Source organism: Carcharhinus amblyrhynchos, unplaced genomic scaffold, assembly GCF_965287045.1.
Source record: "Carcharhinus amblyrhynchos unplaced genomic scaffold, sCarAmb.v2.hapA chromosome_165, whole genome shotgun sequence".
Classification (NCBI taxonomy): Eukaryota; Metazoa; Chordata; class Chondrichthyes; order Carcharhiniformes; family Carcharhinidae; genus Carcharhinus; species Carcharhinus amblyrhynchos.
This window is the reverse complement of record NW_027649905.1, coordinates 121,554-140,000: the sequence shown is the minus strand read 5'-3', so window position 1 is coordinate 140,000 and position 18,447 is coordinate 121,554. Positions and strand designations below refer to the sequence as shown.

General features: G+C 49.9%; 1 protein-coding gene across 1 annotated transcript in view; it reads left to right on the top strand.

The window, feature by feature from the left end:
* Positions 1-18,447, top strand: part of nectin1b (nectin cell adhesion molecule 1b) — a gene marked incomplete at its 5' end in the record, with an annotated part of 320,574 nt that overhangs the window by 242,795 nt on the left and 59,332 nt on the right. Inside the window, one exon of the mRNA XM_080183142.1 lies at positions 11,078-11,162. Coding sequence (XP_080039268.1) covers positions 11,078-11,162 — 85 coding nt within the window. The remainder of the gene's footprint in view (positions 1-11,077; positions 11,163-18,447) is intronic.

The following is an 18,447-nucleotide window of genomic DNA, read 5'->3' as shown; positions in this document are numbered from 1 at the left end:
CTCTCCCCGTGTCTGTTTGGGTTTCCTCCAGGTGCTCTGGTTTCCTCCCACAGTCCAAAAGATGTGCAGGTTAGGTTGATTGGCCATGCTAAATTAATCCTAGTGTCAGAGGGATTAGCAGGGCGAATATGAGGGGTTATGGGAATGGGACGTGGGTGGGATTGTAGTCGGTGCAGACTCAATAGGCCGAATGGCCTCCTTTTGCACTGCAGGGATTCTATGATTCTATATAACCTGATCCCAAACCATATTGGGGTCAGGTGATCACAAGCGATAGGATTTTGGGAACATCCTGCAGGAGAAGAGAGAGGTAAAGAGGTTGAGAGGATTGGGGACGAATTCCAAGGAGCTGAAGGCATGGCTGCCAATAATGGAATTATAATTAATTGGAGATAGACAAATGGCCTTAAGATAGACTCTGGACTCATGAGATCCAGGGTGAGGTATCTAAATGGATACAAAATTGGTTTCCTGACAGAAGCCAGAGGGTGGTTGTAGGGAGTTGTTTTTCAAACTGGAGGCCTGTGACCAGCGATGGGCCTCAGGGATCAGTGCTGGGCCCACTGTTATTTGTCATTTATATTAATGATTTGGATGAAAATATAGGAAGCACAGTTAGGAAGTTTGCAGATGACACCAAGATTGGTGGCATAGTGGACTATGAAGAAAGTTATCTCCAATTGGGCCAGGGGGCTGATGAATGGCAGATGGAATTTAAATTAGACAAATGCAGGGTGATGCATTTTGGTAGATTGAACAAGGGCAGGACTTAACCAGTTAATGGTAGGGTGCTGGAGAGATTTAGAGAACAAAGAGATCTAGGGGTACATGTTCATAGCTCCTTGAAAGTGGAGTCACAGGTGGACAGAGTGGTGCAGAAGGCATTCAGCATTCTTGGTTTCATCGGTCAGAACACTGAATACAGGAGTTGGGATGTCTTGTTGAAGTTGGACAGGACATTGATAAGGCCACACTTGGAATACTGCATGCAGTTCTGGTCACCCTATTATAGAAGAGTGCAGAAAAGATTTACTAGGATGCTAATGGGACTTGATGGTTTGAGTTATAAGGAGAGGCTGGATAGACTGGGACTTTTTTCTCTGGAGCGTAGGAGGCTGAGAGTGATCTTTATAGAGGTCTATAAATAATGAGGGGCACAGATCAGCTAGATAGTCAATATCTTTTCCCAAAGGTAGGGGAGACTAAAACCAGAGGCATAGGTTTAAAGTGAGAGGGGAGAGATACAAGAGTGCCCAGAGAGGCAACTTTTTCACACAGAGGGTGGTGAGTGTCTGGAACAAGCTGCCGGATGCAGTGTTAGAGGTGGGTACAATGCTGTCTTTTGAGAACCATATAGACAGTTACATGGATAAGATGGGTATAGAGGGATATGGGGCAAATACGGGCAATTGGGATTAGCTTAGGAGTTTAAAAAAAGAAGGGCACCATGGACAAGTTGGGCTGAAGGGCCCGTTTCCACGCTGTAAACCTCGATGATTCTATGACTCAGTCCCACTACGGACACCAGAGAGCAATCTTTGTGTAAAATTCAAAGGCTGGTCTTATATTCCTGATGATGCCTCACTGACACCATTTGCAGATCTGGAGATGCCGGTGTTGGACTGGGGTAAACACAGTAAGAAGTCTCATAACACCAGGTTAAAGTCCAACAAGTTCATTTGGTAGCAAAAGCCACAAGCTCACGGAGCGCTCTCCTTCTGTTCACAAGTTCTGTTCACAAACAGGGCATATAAAGATACAAACTCAATTTACAGAATAATGGTTGGAATGTGAGTCTTTACAGGTAATCAAGTCTTAAAGGTACAGATAATGTGAGTGGAGAGCAGGTTAAGCACAGGTTAAAGAGGGGTGTATTGTCTCGAGCCAGGATAGTTAATGAGATTTTTCAAGCCCAGGCAAGTCGTGGAGGTTACAGATAGTATGACATGAACCCAAGATCCCAGTTGAGGCTGTCCTCATGTGTGTGGAACTTGGCTATCAGTCTTTGCTCAGTGACTCACCCACTCACAGTGTCTGCACCTTTAAGTCTTGATTAGCTGTAAAGACTCGCATTCCAACCATTATTCTGTAAATTGAGTTTGTGTCTTTATATGCCCTGTTTGTGATCAGAACTCCCACTTACCTGACGAAGGAGCAGCGCTCCGAAAGCTGGTGGTTTTTGCTACCATAAAACCTGTTGGACTTTAACCTGGTATTGTGAAACTTTTTACCATTTGCAGAAGCATCAGGTTTAATATTTCTTTCACCTTGTTGTATATTTGATGAGCAAGGAACGCAGAAGGTGTGGACAGCATCGGGACCCATGCCCCTGAAGGAGAGGAGTTGTATTTAACATTTTTAAACTGTACAAAATGAGCAGTCGGATACCTGATAAAATCAGGAGCCCCATTCCCCTCAGTCCACTGCAGCATCACAGGGCTGTGTAGCCTGTTCACTGACAACGGTGGATATAATGTCCCTTTAAACTGAGGCCGTGCTGCCAATGGATAATAGCAGGACTGGGAGGTTAGAGTGAGCAGGAAAGGCTGGGAAACTTTCCTCAGAGAAGAAGAGACTAAGCTAGAGACCTGTAAAATTATGCAAGAGCTTGATGGAGTTGGTGGGAGAAGAGGAATCGAGAATTGGGAATCACAAATGTAAGATAGTTTCCAAAAATCCAACTGGAAATTCAGGAGAGATTTTTACCTGGAGAGTGGTGAGAACATGGAACTCACAAGCACAGGGAGTACCTGTGGTGAATATTCCGATGTATTTAAGGGAAATCTAGGCAAACATGAGGGAGAAGGGAACGACAGGATTCAGTGATGGATTGAGATGAAGAAATTGGGTGAAAGTTCGTGTGGAGCATTAACACTGGTATGGACTGGTTGGGCCGAATGGCCTGTTTCTGTGCTGTCTCTTCTATGGAATTGCATGATGGGCTGTGTCCACATGTTCCCAACTCTATCTGTTTATCATGTGAGTGAACCCAGTGACTGGGCGGGATATGGAGACATCAGCGTGATTGCTATTACCAGAACTACAGAGAGGCCAGTGCTTCCAGTCACATTGCCAGGTACCCCTTCAACATCCTCACCTCGGAGTTCCAAGCTGCTAGTCCGATAACTCGCTGACCCAGGGGAAAAGGAGTGAGTGAGTTTCCCGAGGTTTATACTCGCCAACTTGAACCACTGGCAAAGCAGGATCCAGAGGCAATGCGCCGCCTGGAAGAGGATTCGATTTGATCTGATTTGATTTATTATTGTCAGATGTATTAACATACAGTGAAAAGTATTGTTTCTTGCGTACTATACAGACAAAGTAAGCCGTTCGTAGAGAAGGAAAGGAGAGAGTGCAGAATGATACAGTCATAGCTAAGGTGTAGAGAAAGATCAGCTTAATGCGAGGTAGGTCCATTCAAAAGTCTGACAGCAGCACAGAAGAAGCTGTTCTTGAGTCGGTTGGTATGTGACCTCAGACTTTTGTATCTTTTTTCCAACGGAAGGAGGTGGAAGAGAGAATGTGCAGGGTGCATGGGATCCTTAATTATGCTGGCTGCTTTGCCAAGGCAGCGGGAAGTGTAGACAGAGTCAATGGATGGGAGGCTGGTTTGCATGATGGACTGGGTTATATTCACAACCTTTTGTAGCTTGTTGCGGTCTTGGGCAGAGCAGGAGCCCATACCAAGCTGTGAATCAACTGGAAAGAATGCTTTCTATGGTGCATCTGTAAAAGTTGGTGAGAGGCGTAGCTGACATGTCAAATTTCTTTAGTCTTCTGAGAAAGCAGAGACATTGGTGGGCTTCCTTAACTATAGTGTCGGCATGGGGGTCTGGGTGCATTTGCAAATGGGCAGGTTAATCAGTGTTGTGATGTTCATTCTAAAGACAACAGCGAGATTATGGAACGTGGGATGTGATTAGAATCATTACTTGTTGAAGGTTGTGTTTAATCACTTCTCCACACTAATCTCTTCTAATTGCGATTGTCTTCATTTGATATTTTTTAATTACGGAAATATGATACTTAGGCAGACAGGGTGGAGTGCAGTCACAGTGCAAGCATTCATCATGAGGACGGAACCACACTTGATTCACACATTGTACACTTGAACAGAAGGTCAGTGACCTGGAGTGGGAAGTTTGTCTGCCTCTCTACAGATGCTGCTGAACTTGTTGAGTATTTCCAGCATTTTCTCTTGTCACCTCTGCCATTAGCAGCTCAGTCACACACAAGCCACAGGCCTCTGGGTTAAACCACCTGTGCTTACATTAGTGTAGATAGATGTACCTCACTACCCCACCCCTCACCCCCTGCAACTATCCACCCACCCATTCACCCCTTCTCAAGGGAGTTTTCTGAGGCCCACACCATCATACTCCAGCCAGAAGTAAGGCTTTGAAGTTTATTTATTAGTGTCACAAGTAGGCTTACATTAATACTGCAATGAAGTTGTAAAATCCCCTAGTCGCTACACTCTGGCGCCTGTTCGGGTACACTGAGGGAGAATTTAGCATGACCAATGCACCTAACCACCACGTCTTTTGGACTATTGGAGGAAACCGGAGCACCCGAAGAAAACCCATGTAGACACGGGTAGAACGTGCAGACTCTGCACAGACAGTGATCCAAGCCGGGAATCGACCACAGGTCCCTGGCGCTGTGAGGCAGCAGTGTTAATGACTGTGCCTGAAGAGAGCACCAGTTTCTGGAAATTTGACCAAGTCCCCAGCTGGACTGAGGAACCCCCAAATCTGTTCAAGGTGAGGGGCCAGGAAGCCAAATTCTGCCCATCAATACACAGACTCACTCACTGCTGCCCCGTTACTGCATCCTGGTTATCGCTGCCCTGTGATAATCTCTCAGACTTGTGTCTGTTTACCAGAATCCCTTTTTGGAAAGTCAGTGACTGTGAGATTTCCTCTCTGCCCAGGTTTGCTTTGGCTGCATTGTGTCGTGTTATTCAATAACTGGACTGGGGGAATTAATGATGGCTGCCCTCAATTCCTTATACTTTCCCCAAACATCTCTGAGCAGACTATTTGTAACTCTTTCCTAGAACACTTTTCAAATTAAAGCTGACTTATTAGAAGTTAAGAATCAATTTCATGCTCCATGCCCTTGATAAATCGCTGCTGCTGTTGCTTGTGTTTGTATCGGTGCAGGGCAGCTGGTAATCTGAAAGGAATCAGTTTTACCATCACTCTGATGTATCACCCTTCCGACAGAGAGCTGGAATAGGACTGTACCTCAGTCCTCAGGCTGTGTGTGCGACATTATCATATCTGTATCCCGGGGAGAATGACTGTAACTAAATTTCACAAGAGTTTGCCAAGTCTCTCTGCAATGCAGAAATATGATTGTCTCTCTGGCTAAGATGCTCTCTCCATTTCCTGTCATGAACTAGAAACTTTAAGAGATGATTGAGTCAGGAAAGGGTCTGTTGTCTCCAGGAACACAGCGCAGAGTGATCATCACCAATTGAGAATCGCGAGTAGGGTTAGTGGCCTCTCCATCATTTCAACAGTGACTCAATGGGGAATTTTACAAGCTCCTCATATCCAGTTCCTCTCGCAGGGTAATTGTATAAATGACTGTAAGCATGAGTGAACAAAGGTTCAATCTCAGTAATGTCCTCCAGCCCGACAACCCTCCGCAATATCTGTTTCTCCAATGGTGGCCATACCTACAGCTGCCTGAATCCTAAACTCCGGAATTCCTTCCCTAAATCTCTCCACTTTTTTTCCTCCTTTAAGGTGCTCTTTACAACTGATCCCTTTGACCAAGCTTTTGGTCATCTGATCGATCACAGTCATGTGACTTGGTGTCATACTGCATAGAATGCCTACAGTAGAAGAAGGCCATTTGACCCATCGAGTCTGTACCAACCACAATCCCACCCAGGCCCTATTCCCGTAACCCTATTCCTATTTACCCTGCTAATCCCACTAACACTAAGGGGCAATTTAGCACAGCCAATCAATCTAACAGGAGGAAACCCACGCAGATACGGGCAGAATGTGCAAACTCGACACCTGAAGGCAGAATTGAACCAGGGTCCCTGGAACTGTGAGGCAGCAGTGCTAACAACTGTGCCACCCTCTTTGTTTGGTAACATTCCTGTAAGCAGCTTGGGAATGTTTGGCTTTGGAGTTTCCCACGCAACCCGCTGTGTGTTTATTGGCGGTGAAGGCAGTCCGTCATTGGCCAGCGGCAGGGTCTTTGGCTAGTAGGGTTTCCCGTTGAATGCACCCCTCATTGCTGGGAAACCCACGGTGGGTGTTCGCCACTGCCGGCGGGATCTTCTTCCACTGGTGCCAACAACCGGAAAGTTCCGGTCAGGACCATTATACACAGTTGCCTGTTTTGTACAGCGGCTTGCCAAGGTCATGTGATTGATGACTCCGGTAACCTCGGATATCATTCCTGCGTGAGTAACGGATTGAGGCAGAAGCTGTTTCACCCCCACGTGGAGAATGGGATTGGGAGTTTGGACTGAAATTGGGTGGATTCTGGAAACTGGAAAACTTCCAGTTACTTTAAGGAACAACAAAGAACAATTAAAACTCCAGTCTGCAACTTTTCACACACACTGGTGGCCGGGTGAATCAACATGGCTTTGAACATTCCAGCACCAACTCCACAAAGGCAGATTTGAGAACAAATTGGAAATTCTTCCATTCTCAATGGCAGAAGTATGAAATTGACCGAGTGAATCGAAAAAGCTGATAAAATAAGAGTAGCAATTATTACCAGTGCAGGGAACGAGTGTTGTAACTTTCACTCTAGACCTCACTGAACAGCAGTGAAATTTTGGGGGCCTAAAGACCCACTTTGGACCCTTGACTAACGTTATTTATGAACTTTACATGTTCAACACCCGAGCTCAGGGAAATGGGGAGAATATTGATCAGTATTTGAAGACATTTTTTTGAAGCTAGTGAGTTTGAGCAACTTAAGGATGATCTGATCAGAGATAGAGTTGTCTGAGGAACAAAAACAACCCTCCATGGGAGCACGTCTGCTGAGAGAAGAGAAACTTATTCTGAAGAAAGCTATTGACGCACAGAAATGATTCATCATCAACTGAAGAATATTGATTGGAGAGCTGAGGTGTTGTGACACTGCGGAGAGGCAGTTCAGATCTTCCAAGCACAAGACTGTCTGAGAAAGAAGGACTATTTGTAGGAGGCCAGCAAAAGATTAAAGCCAGAGTACTGGGTGTAAATACTGTGGAGGATGCCAAACAAAAATCAAAAGGAAGGACGGTCAGTGTGGGGAAGCAATGCTGTAACCACAGAATCACTCTGCACACAAGTGATTTGCTGAAAAGTACATGAGAAATAGGAGCAGGAGAAAGCAGTCAGACCTTCAAACCCATTCCGCCATTTAATGAGATCATGTCTGATCTATTCAACACCGTTTTCCTGCATTTTCTCCACATACCTTGATGTTTTCATGATGTAGAAATCTGTCGATTCCAGTCTGGAACAATACCCTATGATTGAGCTTTCTCAGGACAGAGAATTCCAAAGATTCACTATCTATATCTATATATGTGAACAGTTGTGTTCACATTATTTATTAATGACTTAGAAGGGGGAGAACTGAATTATTATCTCCAAATCTGCAGGTGATACAAAGTTGGGTGGGAAGGTGAGCTGTGAGGAGGATGCAGAGATGCTGCAGGGTGACTTGGACAGCCTGAGTGTGTGGGTATCTGCACAGCAGACGCAGTATAATGTGGATTGTGAACAGAACATTTCAAAGTTAAAAATCAACATTGCTGTGGCTCTGGAGTCACATGTAGGCCAGACCAGGTATGGACGGCAGGTTTCCTTCCCTAAAGGACATTAGTGAACAAGGTGAGTTTTTGCAACAATTAATGATGGTTTCATGGTCTCCACAACTAAGACTATCTTTATCTTCCAGATTAAATAATTAAATTTAAATTCCACCAGTTGCTGTGGTGGGATTTGAATCCAGGTCCCTGGAATATTAGCCTGGGCCTCAGGATTACTAATCCAGTGACATCTCCAGTCACACTGCTGTTTGGGAGAGTTCACTGAGGGTGAATTAACTGCTGCATTTCCTCCATTTAAACAGTAACCACATTTCCAAAGTACTTCATTGGCTGTCCAGCGATCTGAGACACCCAGTCAGTGAAAGGTGTTATATAAATGCAAATCTTTCTGTTTTTCTCATTCGTGTTTTTGGTTTTTTTGCCATTTGTTTTTTCCATCAGTTTTCCAAGTGGCAGCTTATCAAATCCACATAAATCACCCACATCTCATCTTTGTGGCATGAGCAGAAAATGTGATTAAGTTGTTCTGTCTTGACTCCATTTCCCAAATCCAGGCTGCCAGCTGGCCTCTCAACACTGTCCTCATCACTGATGATAAAAGATCGATAAAGTAGACAAGTGGGATGCTTCCTCTTGTGGGGCTTTCCAGGACGAGAGGTATAGGTATCTTAGGATAAGGGGCAGCAAATTTAAAACAGAGTTGAGGAGAAACTACTTCTCCCAAAGGGTTGTGAATCTGTGAAATTCGCTACCCCACAGTGTGGTGGATGCTGGGACAGTGAGTAAATTTAAGGAGGGGTTAGACAGATTTCTAATTGGTAATGGGTTGAAGGATCAGGGGGAGAAGGCAGGAAAATGGGGATGAGGAGCATATCAGCCGTGATCAAATGGCAGAGCGGACTCGATGGGCCGAATGGCCTAATTCTGCTCCTATATCTAGAACATAAAATAGTACAGCACAGTACAGGCCCTTCAGCTCTCGATGTTGTGCTGTGCTATGTCCAAAACCAAGATCAAGCTATCCCACTCCCTATCATTCTGGAGTGCTCCATGTGCCTATCCAATAACCACTTGAAAGTTTCTAAAGTGTCCGACTCCACTATCACAGCAGGCAGTCTATTCCACATCCCAACCACTCTCTGAGCAAAGAATCTACCTCGGACATCCCTCCTATATCTCCCACCATGAACCTTATAGTTATGCCCCCCTAGTAACCGCTCCATCCACTTGAGGAATCCAGGTCTCCAGAACATTAGGTCAAGTGGGTCTTTAGGCCCCCAAAATTTCACTGCTCTTCAGTGAGGTCTAGAGTGAAACTTGCAACACTCGTTCCCTGCACTAACTTATGAACTTGTCCTTTGTAATTCATGGTAGAATTTTCCCTAATGTCAACTCTCTCAGTCTCTCCAATCCATCTTATGATGCCATCCTCTGAACAAATCCCTAAATACTTCTACCAGCACATCCTCGAGTTTCCAGAAAGTTCCAAGGTCAGTCACATCTGGTCCAGGTGCACAATTCATTCTTCAGACGTGAGCTGTGTGAGAATGTTCATGTTCTCACAACCCCCATTCTGTCTCTCGTGGGTTATCGAGATACAGCGTTACTGTAGGATTCTAGCCCAGTACTGCACAGGGCTGTGAGGTAAAGAGCATTAGCTGGGGGTTCTGGCTGTCACTTGGCATTGTATGGCAATTGCAGTAATTGATTCAGCGTAAAGATATGCTTGGTTTCATCGGTCAGAACATTGAATACTGGAGTTGGAACGTCTTGTTGAAGTTGTACAAAACATTGCTAAAGCCACACTTGGAATACTGTGTACAGTTCTGGTCACCCTATTATACAAAGGATATTATTAAAATAGAAAGAGTGCAGAAAAGATTTACTAGGATGCTACTGGGATTTGATGGTTTGAGCTATGAGGAGAGGCTGATTAGACTGGGACTTTTTTCTCTGGAGCGTAGGAGACTCAGGGGTGATCTATAAATAATGAGGGGCACAGATCAACTAGATAGTCAATATCTTTTCCCAAAGGTAGGGGAGATTAAAACTAGAGGGCATGGGTTTAAGGTAAGAGACACAAAAGTGTCCAGAGAGGCAATTTTTTCACAGAGGATGAGTGTCTGGAACAAGCTGCCAGAGGTAGTAGTAGAGGCAGGTACAATGTTGTCTTTTAAAAAGCATTTAGACAGTTACATGGATAATATGTGTATAGAGGGACATGGTCAAATGCAGGCAATTGGGTTTAGTTTAGGGGTTTTAAAAAAGGAGTGGCATGGACAAGTTGGGTCAAAGGGCCTGTTTCCATGCTGTAAACTTCTATGACGCTATGCTCTATAAAGAGCAGATGTACAGGATTAACAGTGATTAGTGGAGGTCTATTAAATGAACAAGGGGTACTCAGGAAACATTGGGCAGTGGCAAGAGGTATTGGAACCTGTTCTGCAGCCTTCAGAAAGCGGGATCGGAACATCACCAAAACAAAAGCTAGCCCAAGGTCAGCGTGGGGAAGTAGTTTGAAAGTGTGAAGCTTAAAACCGTTTTTAATGCACCTCCCAACAGATGGGTGGCACGGTGGTTAGCACTGCTGCCTCATAGCACCAGGGACCCGGGTTCGATTCCCGGCTTGGGTCACTATCTGTGAGGAGTTTGCACATTCTCTCCATGTCTGTGTGGGTTTCCTCTTGGTGCTCCAGTTCCCTCCCACATTCCAAATCTGCGCTGGTTAGGTAGATTGGCCATGCTAAGTTGTCCCTTAGTGTCAGGAGGACTAGCTAGGATAAACGCATAGGGCTTTGAGGATCAGGCCTGGGTGAGATTGTGGTTGGCGCAGTCTCGATGGGCCAAACGGCCACTTTCTGCACTGTATAATTCTATGATTCTATGGTGGCACAGTGGTTAGCGCTGCTGCCTAATAGTGCCAGGGTCCCAGGTTCAATTCCAGCCTTGGATCACTGTCCGTTTGGAGTTTGCATGTTCTCCCCATGTCTATGTGGGTTTCCTCTGGGTTCTCTGGTTTCCTGTTCCTCCCACAGTCCAGAGATGTGTGGGTTAGGTGATTGGCCATGCTAAATTGCCCCTAATGTCAGGGGGATTAGCAGGGTAAGTATGTGAGGTTATAGGAATTGGGTCTAGGTGGGATTGTGAACGGTACAGACTCGATGGGCCAAATGACTTCCTTCTGCACTGTACGGATTCTATGTTTTTTTTAGTGAAAGTTTCTACAGAACCACAATCACAAAACTGAACTGTTTCTGTTTCTGTCACAAACAGGATGGACCTGCCACCGTCGCATAAACCACCACCTCCCGAAACAAAGACAGAGATGAAGAGTCACCTCACAGCAGATGACATCCAGGTAACAGGAGGTTAAAGCCGGTAACAGCTCACTCTGCATCCATCAGGAGATTTAAACCATTCCCAAGTAACCAGGAGAGTGTGACTGGCCAGGGGTGTGGGTGATAGAGGGGGAGCATGCACATCCCCAGGGGAGGGCACCAAGACCCCTATTGTGTGGGACGTTTGGGGGAGTAAATGTCTTTGTAAGGCCACCTAATGGTGTGAGCTCACCAATGGTGAGCTTCACTGAGATACTTGTGGAGAGTAGAATATCATTGGGTTCCTTTCATGGCCAGTTCTTGGAATCACACACTTTGGGAAGGATATCAAGGACTTGCAGGAAGTGCAGAAGAGATTTGTTAAAACAATGCCAGAGGTCAGGATCTTCAGTTACATGGAAAAGCTGGGAGTGTTCCCAGAGTGGAGGGAGATTTAATAGAAGCGCTCACAACCATGTTTTAACACAGTGAGTAAGATCAAACTGCAGGAAAGCCGGTGATCAGAGGACTCGGGTTAAAAATCATTGTAAAAAACCAAAGAGAAAACATTAAAGAATGTTTAAAGGCAGCAAAGTGTTCAGATCAGAAATCACTGCCTGAAAGGGTGGATTCAGTCGTAATCTTCAAAGAGAATTTGCTAAGTATTTACAAATGAAAACTTAGCAGAGCTAAAGAGAGGCAGGAGGAGAGTGTGATTAATTGACGAGCTCTTATCAGCAAGCTGGCAAAGACAGAATGGGGCAAATGGAGTTCCACACACACGCGCCCTGGGTATACTTCACCCACAGAGGCCAGGCAATGTGAGCTGCTGTGTAACAAAGATAGCACACAAGCCTGGGTTCCCAGTCTCATTCCAAGACCCCATTCAGACAGGGACGAGGGACCAGGGCCATGTGACTCCGGTTTCAGTAAGTACCTCTTTACATGTGAAGTACTGAGTCCTACACTGCCGGCTGAGCCATTAAACTGGGGCCCTGTTTTCCTCTCTGGTGGATATTAAAAATCCCATATCATTCTTCAAAAATGAAATAGAGAGCTTACCGGTTCCTGTCCAACACTTATCCTTCAATAAACAACTTCACATTCAGATTATCTGGTCATTTATCACATTTCTGTTTGTGGGACGATCCTGTGTGTAAATTGGCTGCAATGTTTCACCTGATCACAACAGTGACTACAATTCCAGTGGAACTGATTGGCTGTGAAACACTGTTGGATGTCCTGAGTTCATGATCATCACAGGATTCTGTTCCTCATACCCCAGAACTCAGGGATTATCTGCGTTTTACCACGGAGCAGATATTCAGAGCAGCCAGCATGACACCACAACAATTAGATCATGTTTAGAATGCTCACCCCATAAACCTCCCAATACACATTTAATAAATCAAGTATTTACAGCTTAAAATGAGTCACAAGCCAACTGGACTTTCGCAAAACACTAACTGTGAATAATTTGTCAAAATCCACAAGACTCAAAGCTGTTTCAGTGGAACAGTTCATCGAGCAGAAAACAGGCAACAAGCAGCAACACAGCTGGGAAACAGTAATCTATTCGTGTAGCCTTTGCCCAAGTCTTCCCCCTGCTACTGAAATCACTGACTCTCACTGGGGTACGGCTCCCACACACACTGACTCTCACTGGGGTACGGCTCCCACACACACTGACTCTCACTGGGGTACGCGTCCCACACACACTGACTCTCACTGGGGTACGGCTCCCACACACACTGACTCTCACTGGGGTACGGGTCCCACACACACTGACTGTCACTGGGGTACGGGTCCCACACACACTGACCCTCACTGGGGTACGGGTCCCACACACACTGACTCTCACTGGGGTACGGGTCCCACACACACTGACTCTCACTGGGGTACGGGACCCACACACACTGACTCTCACTGGGGTACGGCTCCCACACACACTGACTCTCACTGGGGTACGGCTCCCACACACACTGACTCTCACTGGGGTACGGCTCCCACACACACTGACTCTCACTGGGGTACGGGTCCCACACACACTGACTGTCACTGGGGTACGGGTCCCACACACACTGACTCTCACTGGGGTACGGGTCCCACACACACTGACTCTCACTGGGGTACGGGACCCACACACACTGACTCTCACTGGGGTACGGCTCCCACACACACTGACTCTCACTGGGGTACGGCTCCCACACACACTGACTCTCACTGGGGTACGGGTCCCACACACACTGACCCTCACTGGGGTACGGGTTCCACACACACTGACCCTCACTGGGGTACGGCTCCCACACACACTGACTCTCACTGGGGTACGGCTCCCACACACACTGACTCTCACTGGGGTACGGCTCCCACACACACTGACTCTCACTGGGGTACGGGTCCCACACACACTGACTCTCACTGGGGTACGGCTCCCACACACACTGACTCTCACTGGGGTATGGCTCCCACACACACTGACTCTCACTGGGGTACGGGTTCCACACACACTGACCCTCACTGGGGTACGGCTCCCACACACACTGACTCTCACTGGGGTACGGGTCCCACACACACTGACTCTCACTGGGGTACGGCTCCCACACACACTGACTCTCACTGGGGTACGGGTCCCACACTGACTCTCACTGGGGTACGGGTCCCACACACACTGACCCTCACTGGGGTACGGCTCCCACACACACTGACTCTCACTGGGGTACGGCTCCCACACACACTGACTCTCACTGGGGTACGGCTCCCACACACACTGACTCTCACTGGGGTACGGGTCCCACACACACTGACTCTCACTGGGGTACGGGTCCCACACACACACTGACCCTCACTGGGGTACGGCTCCCACACACACTGACTCTCACTGGGGTACGGCTCCCACACACACTGACTCTCACTGGGGTACAGTTACGTTGAGGGAAGTGAGGGAATTTCTCAGCTTTCCAGAACATTCCATCATTGTTGTGGTTTTAATTGAAAAAGCACATTTTGTGTTTTTTTAATTGCTGTGCTTTGATAAAGACCCCCATGTGCTGTCCTGCAACCTAATCCCTGATTCACTGTCACCCTGTACGAGAGTTGCAAATCGGAATGGTATTTGGCTACAGTTTAACATCTCACCCAGATAACAGTGCTGCACTCCCACAGAGCTGCACCCTCACAGTGCTGCACCCCCACAGTGCTGCACCCTCACAGTGCTGCACTCCCACAGTGCTGCACCCCCACAGTGCTGCACTCCCACAGTGCTGCACCCCCACAGTGCTGCACCCCCACAGTGCTGCACCCCCACAGTGCTGCACCCCCACAGTGCTGCACCCTCACAGTGCTGCACCCCCACAGTGCTGCACCCCCACAGTGCTGCACCCCCACAGTGCTGCACACTCACAGTGCTGCACCCCCACAGTGCTGCACCCTCACAGTGCTGCACTCCCACAGTGCTGCACCCTCACAGTGCTGCACTCCCACAGTGCTGCACCCCCACAGTGCTGCACCCTCACAGTGCTGCACCCCCACAGTGCTGCACCCCCACAGTGCTGCACCCTCACAGTGCTGCACTCCCACAGTGCTGCACCCTCACAGTGCTGCACCCTCTCAGTGCTGCACCCCCACAGTGCTGCACCCTCACAGTGCTGCACCCTCACAGTGCTGCACTCCCACAGTGCTGCACCCTCACAGTGCTGCACCCTCTCAGTGCTGCACCCCCACAGTGCTGCACCCTCACAGTGCTGCACTCCCACAGTGCTGCACCCCCACAGTGCTGCACTCCCACAGTGCTGCACCCTCACAGTGCTGCACCCTCACAGTGCTGCACTCCCACAGTGCTGCACCCCCACAGTGCTGCACTCCCACAGTGCTGCACCCTCACAGTGCTGCACTCCCACAGTGCTGCACCCCCACAGTGCTGCACTCCCACAGTGCTGCACCCCCACAGTGCTGCACCCCCACAGTGCTGCACCCTCACAGTGCTGCACCCTCACAGTGCTGCACCCCCACAGTGCTGCACTCCCACAGTGCTGCACCCTCACAGTGCTGCACCCTCACAGTGCTGCACCCTCACAGTGCTGCACTCCCACAGTGCTGCACCCTCACAGTGCTGCACCCTCACAGTGCTGCACCCTCACAGTGCTGCACCCTCACAGTGCTGCACCCCCACAGTGCTGCACCCTCACAGTGCTGCACCCTCACAGTGCTGCACCCTCACAGTGCTGCACTCTCACAGTGCTGCACTCCCACAGTGCTGCACCCTCACAGTGCTGCACCCTCACAGTGCTGCACCCCCACAGTGCTGCACCCTCACAGTGCTGCACTCCCACAGTGCTGCACCCCCACAGTGCTGCACTCCCACAGTGCTGCACCCTCACAGTGCTGCACCCCCACAGTGCTGCACCCCCACAGTGCTGCACTCCCACAGTGCTGCACCCCCACAGTGCTGCACCCCCACAGTGCTGCACCCTCTCAGTGCTGCACCCCCACAGTGCTGCACCCCCACAGTGCTGCACCCCCACAGTGCTGCACCCCCACAGTGCTGCACCCTCACAGTGCTGCACTCCCACAGTGCTGCACCCCCACAGTGCTGCACCCCCACAGTGCTGCACCCCCACAGTGCTGCACCCTCACAGTGCTGCACTCCCACAGTGCTGCACCCTCTCAGTGCTGCACCCCCACAGTGCTGCACCCCCACAGTGCTGCACCCCGACAGTGCTGCACCCCCACAGTGCTGCACCCTCACAGTGCTGCACCCCCACAGTGCTGCACCCCCACAGTGCTGCACCCCCACAGTGCTGCACCCTCACAGTGCTGCACCCCCACAGTGCTGCACCCCCACAGTGCTGCATCCCGACAGTGCTGCACTCCCACAGTGCTGCACACTCACAGTGCTGCACCCCCACAGTGCTGCACTCCCACAGTGCTGCACCCCCACAGTGCTGCACCCCCACAGTGCTGCACTCCCACAGTGCTGCACAGTCACAGTGCTGCACCCTCTCAGTGTTGCACCCTCACAGTGCTGCACCCCCACAGTGCTGCACCCCCACAGTGCTGCACACTCACAGTGCTGCACCCCCACAGTGCTGCACCCCCACAGTGCTGCACACTCACAGTGCTGCACCCTCACAGTGCTGCACTCCCACAGAGCTGCACTCCCACAGTGCTGCACCCCCACAGTGCTGCACCCCCACAGTGCTGCACCCTCACAGTGCTGCACCCCCACAGTGCTGCACCCCGACAGTGCTGCACCCCCACAGTGCTGCACTCCCACAGTGCTGCACCCTCACAGTGCTGCATTCAGACATCAGTCAGGATCCTGTGCACTTGTTCCTGGAGTCCGATTTGAAACCACCGTCTCTGGCTGTGGAGCGAGTGTACTGTCCCTGGAACCATGGCTGTTTGACTTCCCTGTTTCCATGGCTCTCTCAGGCAGTGCCCTCAGCAGCCAGCTGCAATGGTCACCGCACTCTGCTGAGAGCTGATGGCTGTCAGGGGGAAAGGGCTGGACTCTGATCAGCACAGGAATCTGGTTTCACACTCCCTGCCTCCCTGCAGGAGATGGATAGGTGAGAGATGAACATGGGTCGATCAGAGGGACTGTAAAAGAAGACAAGGCAGATTGGAAATGTGAAGCATCAAAATAACAAAATAAATCACAGTGCGGAGTAATATCTCACAGACATTACTCTATCCCAGCCGAGGAAAGTATCAACCCAGTCAGGTAACGTCCTCACTGATTAAAATGTTTACAGGATTAAAGGAGCAATCATGTCAGGGGGGAATATTCCAGCTCGTTCTTACACCCTCCACCTCTCTCACTAAGAGGAGACCCTCCGTCCCCAGTACCGAGTTCCACTGACTTTTCTCTCCATATTTCCAGGGGTGCAGTTACATTCACTGTTCCCTGGGTTGTCCACAAACTGGTGTCAGCCCAACACAGCGTTCAGCTCTCACAGCTCAGAGTTGGGTGGTTGTGAGTCCAAACCGCACTCCAAATCAAAACATGAAATCGAGACTCACGTTCCAGTGCAGTGCTGAGGGAGTGCCGCACTGTCAGAGGGTCAGTGCTGAGGGAGTGCCGCACTGTCAGAGGGTCAGTGCTGAGGGAGTGCCGCACTGTCAGAGGGTCAGTGCTGAGGGAGTGCCGCACTGTCAGAGGGTCAGTGCTGAGGGAGTGCCGCACTGTCAGAGGGTCAGTACTGAGGGAGCGCCGCACTGTCAGAGGGTCAGTGCTGAGGGAGTGCCGCACTGTCAGAGGGTCAGTGCTGAGGGAGTGCCGCACTGTCAGAGGGTCAGTGCTGAGGGAGCGCCGCACTGTCAGAGGGTCAGTGCTGAGGGAGTGCCGCACTGTCAGAGGGTCAGTGCTGAGGGAGTGCCGCACTGTCAGAGGGTCGGTGCTGAGGGAGTGCCGCACTGTCAGAGGGTCAGTGCTGAGGGAGTGCTGCACTGTCAGAGGGTCAGTGCTGAGGGAGTGCCGCACTGTCAGAGGGTCAGTGCTGAGGGAGTGCCGCACTGTCAGAGGGTCAGTGCTGAGGGAGTGCCGCACTGTCAGAGGTCAGTGCTGAGGGAGTGCCGCACTGTCAGAGGGTCAGTGCTGAGGGAGTGCCGCACTGTCAGAGGGTCAGTGCTGAGAGAGTGCCGTGCTGTCAGAGGGTCAGTGCTGAGGGAGTGCCGCACTGTCAGAGGGTCAGTGCTGAGGGAGTGCCGTACTGTCAGAGGGTCAGTGCTGAGGGAGTGCCGCACTGTCAGAGGGTCAGTGCTGAGGGAGTGCCGCACTGTCAGAGGGTCAGTGCTGAGGGAGTGCCGCACTGTCAGAGGGTCAGTGCTGAGGGAGTGCCGCACTGTCAGAGGGTCAGTGCTGAGGGAGTGCCGCACTGTCAGAGGGTCAGGGCTGAGGGAGTGCCGCGCTGTCAGAGGGTCAGTGCTGAGGGAGCGCCGCACTGACAGAGGGTCAGTGCTGAGGGAGTGCCGCACTGTCAGAGGGTCAGTGCTGCGGGAGTGCCGCACTGTCAGAGGGTCAGTACTGAGGGAGTGCCGCACTGTCAGAGGGTCAGTACTGAGGGAGTGCCGCATTGTCAGAGGGTCAGTACTGAGGGAGTGCCGCATTGTCAGAGGGTCAGTACTGAGGGAGTGCCGCACTGTCAGAGGGTCAGTGCTGAGGGAGTGCCGCACTGTCAGAGGGTCAGTGCTGAGGGAGTGCCGCACTGTCAGAGGGTCAGTGCTGAGGGAGTGCCGCACTGTCAGAGGGTCAGTGCTGAGGGAGTGCCGCACTGTCAGAGGGTCAGTGCTGAGGGAGTGCCGCACTGTCAGAGGGTCAGTGCT